We start from the raw sequence: 16,385 nt of genomic DNA, 5'->3' as shown, positions 1-16,385 counted from the left end.
CTAAATCAATGTCCATGTCCAGAGCTGCATTTTCCAGGATTAACAGACAGATTAAACCAAATACAGAAAAGGTGCTAAGGTAAGTAAGGCAAATTAGACTAAACACATGAGCAAATATAATATTAACATAGAAAAAATGTATATTAAATTAGTACTAACTACTGTTGACAAACAAAAATAGTGAACTCATCTTAGAATAAATAAAATAAACAAATAGCTCCTACATATATATTATACATGTTTATTGTGTATTATTCATTTGTGTATCATCAAAACCAACATTTGTTTAAAAATGCATTATATATTATATGAAATTGATGTATAGCAGTTTTATCATTGGCTTTCCTGGAATTTATATAGATAGATCAGAAAATAAGCGAAACTGGTTGGACTTGATGTTTTTGTTAGAGTCATATACGTGTCCCGCCCACATGTAGGTAGTGACAACAGAATCCCATTGTCTCCTGCCTTTGTAAAGCATTGTAAAGACTTCAGCACTTTACATTGATGTTTAATGGAAATACCAGCTTTGACTTTGGAGTAGTTTAGCTTGTTCAGTCAGAATCAATTTCCTCTTCCTTCTCTTTTCTCTGTATTGTTTTATATATGAACTTTTACATATTTATTTCCCCCCAAATAAATCAATAGTAAAACTTACAAATGCATATCACCTACATACATCTCTTATAAGGCAGTAATAGTGCTGTGTAAATTGCTGTTTGTGTTTTCCAGGCTGCTTCATCTCACTGGAGGACTCTAACAGCTCTGCTCCCTATTGGCCCCAGCAGGGAAGAGCCTTCCCCCGGGAGCGCTGCCACACCACGCCCCGGAGCTGGAGGTAGGCTGGAGGTAGGCTTGAAGTAGGCTCGCACAGCACCTGAGGCTCTTTCACACACTCTTAGCAGTCAGCACAACACGGCTCTACGCTGATGACAGGTAAGACATTCACTTTAATACCACAGATTTGTACTACTAGAATAATAGAAATATAGACTGGTGTTAACAGTTACCAGTAAGACAAATATTGGTATAGATTTTTCTACTAACAGACATGTTTATTTTCTGGGCTAATTTGTCCTTTTTTGTCAGTGTAATATTTTTGCTGGTAAAAACTAAACAAATGAAACAGTCACTATGATTTTTGTACAGAAAAAATCTAATTCCTTGTCTAAATGAACGCTGATACTTGCCAACTCAGGTTTGCTACATTTATTTAACCCTAATTGCCACTATGTCAAAATGTTAGTAAAATATCAGTAAAGAAAATTAACTAGATACAAGATAAATAGGAATTAAAAAAAAAAAAAAAAACAAAATAATATAATATGATTTCCCATGGTCATTGTTAAATTTGTGGTAATATCGTCATGCGGGTCCCTTTTATCACAGGACCATAAGTCTTGAAATAAATGTAAGTTTATATCTGTTTATTTTAGGGAAGACTGAAAGGTGAAAGCTGTATGTTCTTCTTTAGATGCAGAGGAAAGTGTAGTGTGACCATGTCGTACTGTTGTACTGTTGCATTAGCACTGTGGGACATGTGCTGTGATTTAAGAGGAGGATCCTTAGAAGATGCTGCTAATGCCGGTGTAGAACTGAGTGTTTTATTTAATCATTTTTATATGTGTGTGTGTGTGTGTGTGTGTGTGTAGTTTTTTTCCATCCTCAGTACTTGTTTTAGTTTTATCTGAATATTGTAATAATTCGCTTTTAGTTTTACTTGTACTCAAGTAACTTCATGTAACAGATCTTTGTTCAGTGTACACAGGCTGGTGGTCTGGTAATCCTTGGAATAGGGTTTAGATTAAAACTGAATTGTGATCTGCTGCGACAATGTGCAGAAAGCAGATGACTTTTTTTTATACTTGAATTGTGACATACTCAAAATCATGATCCGTCTCCAAGAAAATCGTGTTTTTGTTTGATTGTGGCTACCAGAAAAAAAGTCTTTAATCTTTAAAGATTCATCTGACATGGACCTGGTTTAGATCTGGGATAGTCCTGAGATAGTCCTGGTTGAGGGAGCCTGTTTTAGTACTGGACACTGGAGATGGTGGTGATGATGAATAATAAAATGTTAAAGGCACAACTGTGCAAATGCTGGAATATTTCATTGTGTGGCATTAACATTATCTATCTCCATGGAGACATAGATATTACTATTATTGTTCAATAAATAATAGGTGAAATTATGTTTTGAAGTCAGTGTACTGTATTTTGTGGGTACTATGATTTGAGCTGTAAAAACATGAAAAATAATATTCATGAGCAAGTTACGTCACCAGGCCAACTTACCAGTCAGGTCTTTGAGGAGACCACCCCCACTCTCAGGTGTTTTTCAAGGTATTTAAAAAAAAAAATCCATAATGAAATGAATGCTAGACACATACATTAATCTGTCACTCAATCAATCAAACTATATTTATCCTCAATGACAAATGAAACATGTGGAGCAGAAGGCACTTCTGAACTTATAGCAGTGATTTATTAGAATACCACAGGAATACTTTAGGTATGTGAAGAATACTTATGGACTGCTGCAAACTGTTTAAAATGAACTACTTTTTACTTTTTTCTCTTAATATGAAAATGTTTTGTAATCTGTAAATATTAGGACCATAGTTGATCCGGTTATGATGTGAAAGTGCAGACAGAGCTTTCAGGCACCAGGCCTATGTATGTCTCATCTATTGTGAATGTTTCCTTGACAAATATAGAGATATAGCCCAAGCAAAGGCCCAAATATGAAGCAATAGACACACATACTTCTCTTGCCTGGATAAACAATCTAAGGAAGTTTAGTGTGAGGTGTGTGTATAAGTGTGAGGGCTGGTATAAGAAAATAAAGTTAAGTATGTAAAGTCCCAGTTCTTATTATTTGCACATACTATTTGACATTTTTGGAAATCCAGTTATTCATCAGCTTATCATTGCCTACATTTGAACTGAAAAGTGTACATTTCAAATAGTACCACTGCCATAAACTCTGTCAGACTTTTCCCATGAGCCTCACTCTCTCAGTACTAACAATAGGATGCAGGTTACTGAGTTCTCAAACCATTGGCCCAGCGAATCATACTGGGGCTCCACATGTGAATACTGTCACTGTGTCCTTCAGCAAGACACTAAACCTGCTTTGGCCCCCCCCCCCGTCCGTGTACATGATGTGTGAATGTGTGTGTGTGAATGGTGAGTGGCTCTTTCATGTAAAGTACTTTAAGTCTTCTTCTGTCTAATGACCTGCATAACTGATCACAGCATTAGGAATGGATGATGGACAGTGTTTATAAGTATGGAGGGTATGGATATATGGAGTGTATAAGTGTATGGATATATAGAGAGTATAAATATACGGAGTGTATAAGTGTATGGATATATAGAGAGTATAAATATACGGAGTGTATAAGTGTATGGATATATAGAGAGTATAAATATACGGAGTGTATAAGTGTATGGATATATAGAGAGTATAAATATATGGAGTGTATAAGTGTATGGATATATAGAGAGTATAAATATATGGAGTGTATAAGTGTATGGATATATAGAGAGTATAAATATACGGAGTGTATAAGTGTATGGATATATAGAGAGTATAAATATACGGAGTGTATAAGTGTATGGATATATAGAGAGTATAAATATACGGAGTGTATAAGTGTATGGATATATAGAGAGTATAAATATACGGAGTGTATAAGTGTATGGATATATAGAGAGTATAAATATACGGAGTGTATAAGTGTATGGATATATAGAGAGTATAAATATATGGAGTGTATAAGTGTATGGATATATAGAGAGTATAAATATACGGAGTGTATAAGTGTATGGATATATAGAGAGCATAAATATATGGAGTGTATAAGTGTATGGAGTGTATGGATATATGGAGTCTATTTGTAAATAACATAAACATTTAACAGATTTGACCAGTACATTTCAAGCCATATGTTTGGATTTGTGTTGCTAAGTTATATGCTTTTTTTACTCCTTTAAAGTAAATAAAAGGCTCTACCCGTGTGTCTTGAGTTTAACCTGACTCTATCTGTACATGGATGAATAGAACTCAAACAGGTTCACACCGAGCTGATGATCCCATAGGGGTCTGCTGAGTGTGTAGCTCTCTCTCAGATGTAGGACGACACACTTTGAGCACTAACTCTGAACTATTTTATTGTATTGGCCTAACCTTAGCGTTTAGTCCATAAAGATATCTGGGCAAATGCAAACATTGATTTTCTGACTCCAACCTTTCCAAAAATATATAGTTTAGCAAATCCCCCAAAAATTCCCACTAAGGTTAAAAAATGAATATAAGGAACCGGACTATTTAGCCTGGTTCGCCCATTTAGTATGACTGAATGATTTGGAGGATATTTAGTTGTTTAAGGCAGAAATTATATAATGATAATAATAATTTACATTTATAATGTGCTTGACAGACTGTTGAAGCGCCTCAGAATGCTGCCCTGTGTCATTCTTCATTTAGTTACTACAGGCTCCAGTCACCCTTTTGTCACAAACCAGGAAGATGTTGGGAAAGACGTGATTACAACTTCCTGGGTAGTTCCCAACAATGGGCTCACCTAACTGGATCTGGATCTATTAAAACCCACTGTGATCAAAGGCACTGAAGTAAATGCAATGTAGTTTGTAACGGAAATCCATTAAATTACTTAAAGTGAGTAACGTAATCTTAATATTTTGGATTACTTGGTTTGCTGTAGAGAAGCAAAGACTAGGATATCATAACATAAGATGTTTTGTCTGCTAAAGACAATAAAAAGCCGAAAAAAATATTACTGATAGAAGAGGAGGAGACACGGTCCATACAGCATGGTTTAGTCCTGTTAAATCCTGTTAAATCCTGGTTTAGTCCTGGTTTAGTGTTGGTTTAGTCCTGGTTTTAGTCCCGTTTTAGTCCTGTTTTTGTCCTGTTTTAGTCCTGGTTTAGTCCTGTTTTAGTCCTGTTTTAGTCCTGTTTTTGTCCTGTTTTAGTCCTGTTTTAGTCCTGTTTTAGTTCTGGTTTTAGTCCTGTTTTAGTCCTGGTTTAGTCCTGTTTTAGTTCTGGTTTTAGTTCTGGTTTTAGTCCTGTTTTAGTCCTGGTTTAGTCCTGTTTTAGTTCTGGTTTTAGTTCTGGTTTTAGTCCTGGTTTAGTCCTGTTTTAGTCCTGGTTTAGTCCTGGTTTAGTCCTGGTTTAATCCTGGTTTAGACCTGGTTTGAGTGGAATTACTGAAAAAAAAAGAAAAAAAGGGATATAGCCCAAAATGTGAAAACAGGAAAATCCCGCCGTGTAATCCATTTATTTCAACAAAGTAACTGTAATCCAACTACCACTCACTGAAACAGTAACTGTAACTGAATACAGTTACTCATCATTTGTACTCGGAATTTGGCGCCTGGTTGTAATTGTGTTTGTAATTGTTGATTAGCCGAACATAACAGAGCACTACAATGACATTTAGATGAAGAAATTAGATGAAGACATTTAGATTGACCTGGGAAGTTTTGTTTTTTTTTGGCCTGAGAAGTTGTCATCTCATCTTTCCAAACATCTTCCTGGTTTGTGACGTAAGTGTGAATAGAGCCAATTTTAGCCACAGACGCCCTGGGACACTTCAATAATTGTCGCCTTTGTGATTTGCTAATTACAATGAACGATGATTGGATTGCAACAAATTGTGCAGCTCGATCACTTAGTATAAGTGTCCAGAGGGCAGAGATCATTCCGGGGGAACTTGGTGTGAGCCTTACAATCCGTTCTGCTCCCTGTACGAGGAGCATAGAGCACAAATCTGCTGCATCACCGGCTCATGTGAGTGCGGAGAATCTGAGGACGCAGTCACGGACCCAGCCCTAATACCCAGCCCTAATGCCCTTCTGAATGAATCATGTTAAATCAATCAGCGTGAATAATCAGTCAATATTAGTCGTGTTTTTGATGCTTTCTTTGGTGGTGCTGATGTTTGCTGTGGCATGTGTGCACAGTCACCCAAAGCAAACTCACTGTGTTGACTCTGACTGAGGAGTGTGTGTGTGTGTGTGTGTGTGTGCGTGTGGGGAAAATCAGACTGGGCCGGGGGAAAGTGAAGCAATGCTAGCATGTGTTTAAATCTCACAGGTATGTAATAATTTGTCAGGAAGCTCCTATAGTGTTTCTCATAAACACTGGAATGGTGCTTTGTGTCCTTCATTCTGCATGTCTAGTCCGCCTCTCTCTTGACTCTGATCTGGATCTGCGCCGTGTCTTGGCCTTAAAGTGGAACGAAGCACCAAAAGCACTTTTCATGACCAAACTGTGTATATGGCACTTAATAGCATTATACTGTATACTGTTCCTGGTCATTTGTTTGGCAACTTTAGTGCAAACCAGGTACTTCTGCAGCTTTCTGGTCACAAACACATCCTCCTTCTCCTCCACCATATCTATGACATAGATGTCCAATCAGGTTTGTCTATTTCAAAATAACGCTTCCTCCACTGATTCTGCAGAAATGTGTGATGTGTTTCAGTCCTGTGTAGTTTATTTTGGACTTTTTTTTTTCCTTATAAGCAGCTTGTTTGTGAATGCACCATGCAAGTCCCTGACTAGCTAATCTATCTGTCAATCTCCCCCGTCTGAAGGGAGATAAACGGGTCTTTCAGAAGCATTAGAGGAGCGTGTATGCTCAGCTGGTCACATGAGTCCTTCGTGCTCTCCTGTGCTCTGTCCTCTCTTATATTATTTGACTGCTTTGTTCTTTGATTGATCAAACTTGAATCATTTGAGTTACAGTTCACTTCCTCATGTGTCTGAACCCGTCAGACCACTCCACATGTGTGCTCTTCCTGCTGCACGTACAGCATGTGTCACCCTCTGACTTCAAGGTGACACAGCATGTTTAGGCTCATTATCATATAATGATCATCTGGGGTGGGTAGTACTCAGTTACATTTAAAACAGAAACTTTTACTCATACTCTCTAAGGTTTATTCTATAGTGGCTTTTTGTGAACAACACAAAAGAATTCAACATTTGAGCTTCTTACACCTTATTGTCATAAATCAGATTAGAATTATGTTCAAACAGTTAGTTAGTACTAGGGTTGTCAAACGTACTTAAGGATAAAGCTATATTAAAACTTATCTAAACTAAATTTTCATGTGAGCAGGTATTGATATTCATATCCACAGAACAGAAATGAGCCTTTCCTGAATGTCTTTAGAATGAAGCTGAGCTGTATCAGAACAAGTAAAAGGGCACATAGACTAATACACACACATGGACCAACATGAACCTACTGCACCACGCAGAGTTTACACACATATAAAACACATGGGAATAGAAAAGAAAGAACCACCGTTTAATGTTGAAAATCACATTCTATTGTCTAAAGAAAGAGGATTTTTTATTATCATTGTGGCATCAGAATTGGTATCGAGCATTAGTATTAGTACTGAAATTGAGTTTGAAATGTTTGTATTGTGACAACACTACAGTACTCAAGTTGTACTTTTTATCATCTTACTTGAGTAATTATTTCTTCTTGAGTAGTATTATTTTAAAGTACTTTTTCTCTTACTCGAAAACAAACCCCCCTCTGCTCTGATGATGGTATAATGAAAGTATTGTAACAGGTCTGACAGCCACATTCTTCCACCGTATTGACAGTAAATATGAAATAATCCAGTGCAGTACTCTGTCTGCTGTACAGGATTGTGATCTGCTGCATTTTTGTGTCAGGCTCATTTTTCATGTTCACACAATAGTTGTGTAAAGTGTCCTGGCCCCTCCTCAGTCTTGGCTTCTCATGTGAATAGAGCACTTACTGCTTTGACTCGAGGAGGTGCACAGTTTCTGCTCTTCTCCTAGAATTCTTTTCACTCTATTCTTTGCCATCTTTGAAACACTGAACCAAAGGTCATTTGTGCCAGTACAATGTGATGGAGCCACACCCTGATGCAGATCAGTCTGCACTCAGGAGCTGTCCCCACACTACCCTGGTGCTCAGGGCAGTGGGACACCATGTGGGCAGAATAAGATCTGGAAGATGAATCAAAGATGCTGTTGCATTGTTTTCAATGGTCTGTACTCACATGGGCCACGTCCACAGACCGTATATGAAAGGACATAGCTAAGTTCTCCAGGAGGCTCTTATGGCTCCTTCTGACGCTGACTCCAATTGAAGTGAAGGGTCAAGAGACTTGAGCTGTCCCCCATACTCCAGGAGTCACTCAGTCCATACTCCATATGGCCTGTGGCTAAATGGCAAAGTCAGACATCCGGTATGTAGCGACAGCCATTGTTGATTATTTTGATTCTAAACACAAAAGGAGATGTGTCCTCCACCTCCTGTTGGACCTGTTTGTTAGCAAAGGGCAAATTCTGTAAGATGATGCCGGACATAGAAATGATTTTAAAGTGTTATTTCTGAATGATGATGATTGGACTGACTGCACAGTGTGGCTTAAACTGATCTCTTACACATTTACTCAATAACTTGTTTTTAATGGCTAAAATATAACTTGCATTCTTACAGTGAGCTGTGCCTCCTCCTCGCAGATCTAACCTGTAAATGGCCCACTGGCCTCACCTGCTGTCTTGATGGACATAGAGAAGTTTAATACCATACTGTGGAACATTCCAGTCAAAGCAATAACATCTCCATGGAGATGGGCAGCTCCTGAATTTTCCACCAGGAAGTTGCATAGTGTAGCTTTAAGTTGATTTGGGGTGATGGTGGAATATTAACGTGTGTGTGTGTGTGTGTATGTGTATGTGTATGTGTGTGTGTGTGTGTGTGTGTGTATGTGTGTGTGTATGTGTGTGTGTGTGTGTGTGTGTGTATGTGTGTGTGTGTGTGTGTGTGTATGTGTATGTGTGTGTGTGTGTGTGTGTGTGTGTGATGGGCCTCTGCTGCTCACAGCTGGAGGTCAGGTGCACTCAAGTCACATGGTGTAGTACAGGAAATGTACAACTGTACCTCTAAATATTCTGCCAAATATGGATCTTTTACACCAGCAGTAGGCAACTTCAGGCCTGGGGGCCAAATGTGGCTGCACTGCAAATAACTCTGGTCCCTCTGGCAAGTTTCACTAAATCACAGCTCACGACAGGGATCAATACCTGATTAAATCTTCTCTTATCAGTTTAATGACTTCAGTCTGCCTCCAGAAACATGCCCACCCAAGTTCTACTGTAATGTTTTCCTCTTAATGATGCTAGAATGAATAATGCACAGTAAAACATTCACAGTACACAACACTTGAGCTTATCAGTGAGCGTCATGTTTGTGTTGGCTTGATGTTTTGTGATGCGATTGTGTAGGTAACAAGGTGTGTCTCTCTCCACAGCCCATGAGAGCAGTCACATGACCCGCTGTCACATGATGAGATCACATGGCCTGTTCCTCCTGCTCTACCTCCTGTGGCTCTGCTGGGGTATGACACACACACACACACACACACAAGCACACACACGCACGCACACACGCAGACACACACACACACACACACACACATTGATGTATATCTCTCCATAAATCTTTCAGTCATCACTTTCTGAGGATTTTCATCATCACTGCTGACGGTTTTCATCTAAAATCATATAGTTGGAGTCTTCACCGCTCGTCTATATCAGTGTTCACAAACTGTATGATCTATTTAATAATAAAAAGAGTAAAATGCCTTATAGATAGCAAAAATCACATTTAAAATTGTTACTATACACCTTTTATACATATTGTATATTCCAAAGTCCAAATTTGGTATGGGGCCAAAATGAAATATTACACACATCAACAGAGAAAAACAACCATAGAGCTAACTAACTTAAAGGGGTTATAACAGATTTTTACTGTCTTCAGAAAAAAAAGCAGACCTAGTGTATTTGCAGTTTGCAGACACCTCACACACACACACACACACACACACACACACACACACACATACACACACACACACACACACACACACACACACATATCCACACACACACACACACACACACACACACATCACACACACACACACACACACACACACACACACACACACACACACACACACACACACACACACACACACACACATAGAAAGTCGACTGAGAGGATACATATTGTGTACATTCTAAGAACATATATTATAATGAAAAATCTCCAGGTAACAACTATACGATAGATTCAGATCTCAGTTTGATCAATAGATTGGACCAGCAAGAAATGTTTTTGGTTTTTGCTCCGTGCATTCGAGCAGCAGAAAACTCCAGTTGAACGATTTCTCTGAAAGATAAGAGCCATTCTGTCACAGTCAGAGGTTGAACTGATTTCCATCAGCATATTACCATTTTTTTGGCAGCTGTAAAACCTGCTAGTAATATACAACAATCGTTAATTGTCAGATTTAGTTTGGCCATGTCGTTTAGCAAAAGAAACCTCTGAGTGAAAGGTATGGTTATTCCTGTTAATTTAGACATTGTCTTTGTGACGTTTTCCCAAAATTGTGCCACCTCCGGGCACTCCCATATCATATGTACAAGGGCTCAGAGTTTTTTCTGTGCAAAAATTGCAGCATGGATTGTCTTTTATTTTCATTTGGTGTAATTTTCTAGGGTATAAATAAGATCTAGGAATAATTTTGTAATGAATCATCTGGTGATTGGGATTCCTTGATGAAGCCAAAATGTTGGACCAAATCTGGTTCCAATCCCACTCCGAGTGATCCCTCAATTCAACTGCATTCCGAGCATTTTAATTGTTCATGTTTGCAGTGATGGTAAAGCTGACTTTAGACATTATGGGGCAGTGAAAGGCTTTTTAATTAGATGCAGACAGCACACAGCAGACTTATTTTGACCTGCTTATACATTATATCAACTCCACGGAGAAAAACGAGTGCAGGAATAAGCACGAGGAAGAATCACTGTACTTGTGTAACATTTCGTGTCACTCTGGGCTGACATGTGACTGTACTTGTCCATCTGTCCACAGGGACGTCAGAAGCTCTGAGGTAAGACGACTATTATGGCTGTAACAACAAAAAGCATAGTTAAACGCTGTGTGTTCTGAACGCTCCTCTCATCACCCTTTTGTCTCTGCATTTGTGAACAGTCATGGATCCTGCCCAACTGGAGTCACATGTGCGCAGGTGAGCAGCCCCTCCACTAAAAGCCTCTCCAAACTATTATGCATCTCTATTATCTATTATGCATCTATAAGAAAATGTACTTGTAAACAATGTATATTTACGTATATTAGTACAGTATGGCCGTCTGAAGGGGAGTGGTAAAAGCTCTCAAAACTATCTCTAACTAACTGTATCTGACCCAAACTGCACTCACAAGACTACAGAAAAGTACTAGGAATTTAGAAAACAATATAAAGACAGATTAAACTTCAAGATCATCAGTTTAATTTGCCTTTTTACAGAGAAACCAACTCTTCAGCTCACTCACTTCTCCTTCCTGCTGTTGTCCCATGCAAATCCTGATCATCTCCATAAAATAATGAGTCCACTAATACAAACATTGGTCACCAAAGACATAAAACAGACATAAAACATAGAGTCACTCAATGTTAAAATATCATATGATGATAAAGATCTCATCCATCATATCTGAAATGACAGTAGAAATCTTCATCTAATCTGTCACAGAATGTCAGATAATGTTGAAGGTGTCCAAATAGAAAATGTAAATGAAAATAAATTCTTGGGAGATATAATAGACACTAAATGCCACATGAGACACATAAAAACAAACATTTCCAGAAGTCTTGCTGTAGTAAACAAAGTGAAATATGACCTTGATCAAAATGCCCTTCCTACATTCTACTGTTCATTGGTCCTCCCTTATTTCAGACACTGTGCTGAAGTGTGAGGGACACTTACTAACAGTGTTGGGAAGGTGACTTTTAAAATGTAATCCCCTACAGATTACAGATTACATACCCCAAAATGTAGTTTGTAACATAATCCCAAATCTCCATGAACAGACTTTTATTTACTGTAGAGAAGCAAAGACGAGGATCTGAACATAAGCTGTTTTGTTTTATCTGATAAAAGAAAATCAAAAGCCCAGTTTTTACTTAAACATATTAAAAATATTTCTGATAGAAAAATGATTTTCATATGAGATCATTGCTGCTTTAAATTATGTCCACCTACTGTTAGTGTCATACTGTTTAGACCTGGTTTAGTCCTGGTTTAGTCCTGGTTTAGTCCTGGTTTAGACCTGGTTTAGACCTGGTTTTAGTCCTAGTTTTAGTCCTGGTTTAGTCCTGCTTTAGATTTGGTTTTAGTCCTGGTTTAGTCCTGGTTTTAGTCCTGGTTTTTGTCCTGGTTTTAGACCTGTTTTAGTCCTGTTTTAATCCTGGTTTAGACCTGATATTAGTCCTGGTTTAGTCCTGGTTTAGACCTGGTTTAGACCTGGCTTTAGTCCTGATTTTAGTTCTGGTTTTAGTCATGGTTTAATCCTGGTTTAGACCTGATATTAGTCCTGGTTTAGTCCTGATTTTAGACCTGGTTTTAGTCCTGGTTTAGTCCTGGTTTTAGTCCTAGTTTTAGTCCTGGTTTAGTCCTGGTTTTAGTCCTAGTTTTAGTCCTGGTTTAGTCCTGCTTTAGATTTGGTTTTAGTCCTGGTTTAGTCCTGGTTTTTGTCCTGGTTTTAGACCTGTTTTAGTCCTGGTTTTAGTCCTGGTTTTTGTCCTGGTTTTAGACCTGTTTTAGTCCTGTTTTAATCCTGGTTTAGACCTGGTTTTAGTCCTGGTTTAGTCCTGGTTTAGTCCTGGTTTAGTTTTAGACCTGGTTTTAGTCCTGGTTTAGTCCTGGTTTTAGTCCTAGTTTTAGTCCTGGTTTAGTCCTGCTTTAGATTTGGTTTTAGTCCTGGTTTAGTCCTGGTTTTTGTCCTGGTTTTAGACCTGTTTTAGTCCTGGTTTTTGTCCTGCTTTTAGACCTGTTTTAATCCTGTTTTAATCCTGGTTTAGACCTGATATTAGTCCTGGTTTAGTCCTGGTTTAGACCTGATATTAGTCCTGGTTTAGTCCTGGTTTAGACCTGGCTTTAGTCCTGATTTTAGACCTGGTTTTAGTCCTGGTTTAGTCCTGGTTTCGTCCAAAATGTGAAAACATTAAAATACCGCCATGTAATCCACTTATTTTGACAAAGTAACTGTAATCCAATTACCACTCATTAAAACAGTAACTGTAACTGAATACAGTTACTCATAATTTGTACTCTGATTACATAATGCTGGTACAAGTAATCTGTTACTCCCCAACACTGCTTACTAATGAACACTTCATCCATTCATTATATTACAGAAACGAGCTTTGCCAATCATCCATAAAGTTGGATTTTTAGAACACACTCATAATCTTTTTATTCAATTCAAGCTCCTAAAGATTCCTGATCTTGTCAAATATTATCCACTGGTAATTTTATTCAGAGCATGCAACGATTTACTACCAAGTCACAAAAGCTTGTTCAAAATGAGAGCGAGAACTTATCATTTTAGAGGATATGGAAATTTCAAATTGCCCAATGTTTGAACCACTCGTAAAAGTTTGTGTGTGTCTGTATGTGGTGTAAAACTCTGGAACAGTCTGGATACACATCCAAAGCAACGCCAAAATATCCATAAATTCAAGTTGTTCTATAAACATATGGTCTGGTCACAATATATACAGAGTGTGTCTTAATATCAGAATAATACTTCTGTCTGTAGCGCTGGTTTATACTTGTTGTTTTCTTACCATTGCTGGTTTGTGCCGTCCATTACATGACTTGTATCTGTTGTCTGTTCCTCTCTTCCTTCTCCTTGATTCCTCTCCTCAATCCTCCATTTTTCAGTTGTCAATCAAATGCACCATATTAAGCTTGTCCCAAAGCTCAGAGGAGGTGAGGGAAGGAAAGCACAGAGGAAACCTGAGTGAGAGTTCAAGAGGCGCACATCAGATACAATCATCAAAGTGGATTTGTCTCACAGTGAAGAGTTTGTGTTGTCATAACTACACAAGATCAGGGACAGAAGCAAAGCGGGTTTCACGTGTTACATCATCCTCAATCTGACATTTAAACAAATAAACACACATATTTTAAAATAAAGACATTGGTCTGACTTTGATTTAATAGTCCTGGACTAATAATCTAAATGAACTTCAGTGTAGTCCTCATTATAGGTTCATTTTGACAGAACCAGCACCTGAGGAAAGACTGTCCCATTCACCCTCCTCCTGCCTCTGCTCCTCTGCTCCTCTCTCCTCTCTCCTCTGCTCCTCTCTCCTCTGCTCCTCTCTCCTCTCTCTCTCTCCTCTGCTCCTCTCTCCTCTGCTCTCTCTCTCTCTCTCTCTCTCCTCTGCTCCTCTCTCCTCTGACTCTCTCTCTCCTCTGCTCCTCTCTCCTCTCTCTCCTCTGCTCCTCTCTCCTCTGCTCCTCTCTCCTCTCTCCTCTCTCCTCTGCTCCTCTCTCCTCCTCTGCTCCTCTCTCCTCTCTCTCTGCTCCTCTCTCCTCTCTCCTCTCTCTCTCTCTCGCTCCTCTCTCCTCTCTCCTCTGCTCCTCTCTCCTCTCTCCTCTCTCCTCTGCTCCTCTCTCCTCTCTCCTCTCTCCTCTCTCCTCTCTCCTCTGCTCCTCTCTCCTCTGCTCCTCTCTCCTCTGCTCCTCTCTCCTCTCTCCTCTCTCCTCTCTCCTCTCTCCTCTCTCCTCTCTCCTCTGCTCCTCTCTCCTCTGCTCCTCTCTCCTCTCTCCTCTGCTCCTCTCTCCTCTGCTCCTCTCTCCTCTGCTCCTCTCTCCTCTCTCTCTGCTCCTCTCTCCTCTGCTCCTCTCTCTGCTCCTGTCAAATAAGACATAATTATATAAATGTAAATGTACAAGTCAAAATAAAATAGAAAAAGACGATTGACAGGACACAGGGTTATCTGTTCCATAAGGGTGAGTTGTACAGTTGTAGGGAGTATGAATCCTTGTATATTGTTGGTCTGCTTGTGTTATACTACCAAACTATAACAGTGACTCATTATCCACACTTGTAAATAGTTCATATAGTTTACTGCAAAATGTCTGAAAATGCAAAAGAAAGCTCATTGTGTAAGATTAGAAAAGTGGAAGTGGGATTAAATACATTTTCTTCTCCCCACTCCTTTTTGGGCAAACCTTTTGTTGTGGCTATTTTTATTTCTATTATGATTTCACTTATGTTGTATGTTCCATTCTATAAAGAATGTAAATCTGTACTTGCCCAAAATAAATAAATAAATTAATAATACTGTTATGAAATGAAAAATGACACTATTTGTCCCCTAACAGCAGAGTGCTCTTTAGATGTTATTGTGAACTTTTGCCAATATTAGTCATCTGGGAGAGGCCCTGTGCCCTCTGACCCACAATCACACTGGCATCCACACCCCGAGGCAATCCAGTCAGTCCAGCTGCTTTTATACAATCCAAAATATGAGCGACATGTCATTGGAATGGTGAAGAACACTCAAATCATTAGATCTCAAGAACTTTGGGTCTGAAGCAATGTACCACTCTTCCCCGACATGATGGTACTTTATATTACCACACAGGAGGAGCCTGTTAATCAGCAGTGCCATTGTTATGCAAATACTTGTGCAAGTAGTTTTTTTTTTTCTTTTTCAAAAGTATAGTTTAAATGTGTTATATAGGTTATTATGTAGAGTCAAATATAGAATCACACTTTGTAGGGTGTCTAATGCTCAACTTTATTCACAGATTAAAATGTTTTTACACATAAATTTCCATTGACTTAAAAAAAAAAAAAAAAAATCGCCTACTCCACCATAATTTTCTTTTTTTTTTTTTTTTTTTTTACTTTAGTGACACTTAAGTGCATTTTTAAAAATATAATACTTTTACTTCCTGGTTGAACTTTCTGGTTGTTTTAGAACTCGGTATTCCTTCCTGCATTTTTGTTCTTTTCTTCTAAACTTTTCTCTTTACAAACTGCCACTTAACTGATGTAAACTTAAATTTTTGTTTCAACAGGGGTGAAAAACTGTCACGTGCACTTTGACTTGTAGTTGAGCTGTTGTTGCTGTTGTTTCAGATGGAGCCTGCAGAGAAGTTCCTGCAGTGTGTAGGGCTGCCCCCCACAGACACCGGCTCTGACCACCTGCACAGGCTGCACTCCATCATGGAGGCTCTCATGGACATCTACACCTTCATGGTATCTCACTGCTTTACTGGGGAAGCTTCACATAACGACAGGTTGCATGGTGGCAGAGTGGTTAGCATCCCATATGATAGATGTATGAGTGGACATGAGCAGGGGCAGCAGTGGCTTTACTGCCTCAGTGACATGACAGTGTTGTTTATGTCTGTAATGTCAAGTGGAGATGAGCACAGGTAATGTTTTGATTGATGATATGTTATTATAAGCGACAGTAGAT

General features: G+C 38.7%; 1 protein-coding gene across 2 annotated transcripts in view; it reads left to right on the top strand.

The window, feature by feature from the left end:
• Window positions 1-884: 884 nt before the first annotated feature.
• The window catches only part of LOC110157767 (uncharacterized), an 85,998-nt gene continuing 70,497 nt past the window's right edge, over window positions 885-16,385 (top strand). For both annotated transcript variants that reach the window (XM_055158154.1, XM_055158153.1), the window contains exons 1-5: window positions 885-936; window positions 9,337-9,423; window positions 10,971-10,989; window positions 11,091-11,127; window positions 16,043-16,162. In XM_055158154.1, coding sequence (XP_055014129.1) covers window positions 930-936; window positions 9,337-9,423; window positions 10,971-10,989; window positions 11,091-11,127; window positions 16,043-16,162 — 270 coding nt within the window. In that variant the 5' untranslated portion in view covers window positions 885-929. The remainder of the gene's footprint in view (window positions 937-9,336; window positions 9,424-10,970; window positions 10,990-11,090; window positions 11,128-16,042; window positions 16,163-16,385) is intronic.

Source organism: Boleophthalmus pectinirostris, unplaced genomic scaffold, assembly GCF_026225935.1.
Source record: "Boleophthalmus pectinirostris isolate CB_2022bp ecotype Guang Dong unplaced genomic scaffold, ASM2622593v1 HiC_scaffold_22, whole genome shotgun sequence".
Classification (NCBI taxonomy): Eukaryota; Metazoa; Chordata; class Actinopteri; order Gobiiformes; family Gobiidae; genus Boleophthalmus; species Boleophthalmus pectinirostris.
The sequence above is the reverse complement of the archived record's forward strand: the minus strand, read 5'-3'. Positions and strand labels throughout refer to the sequence as shown.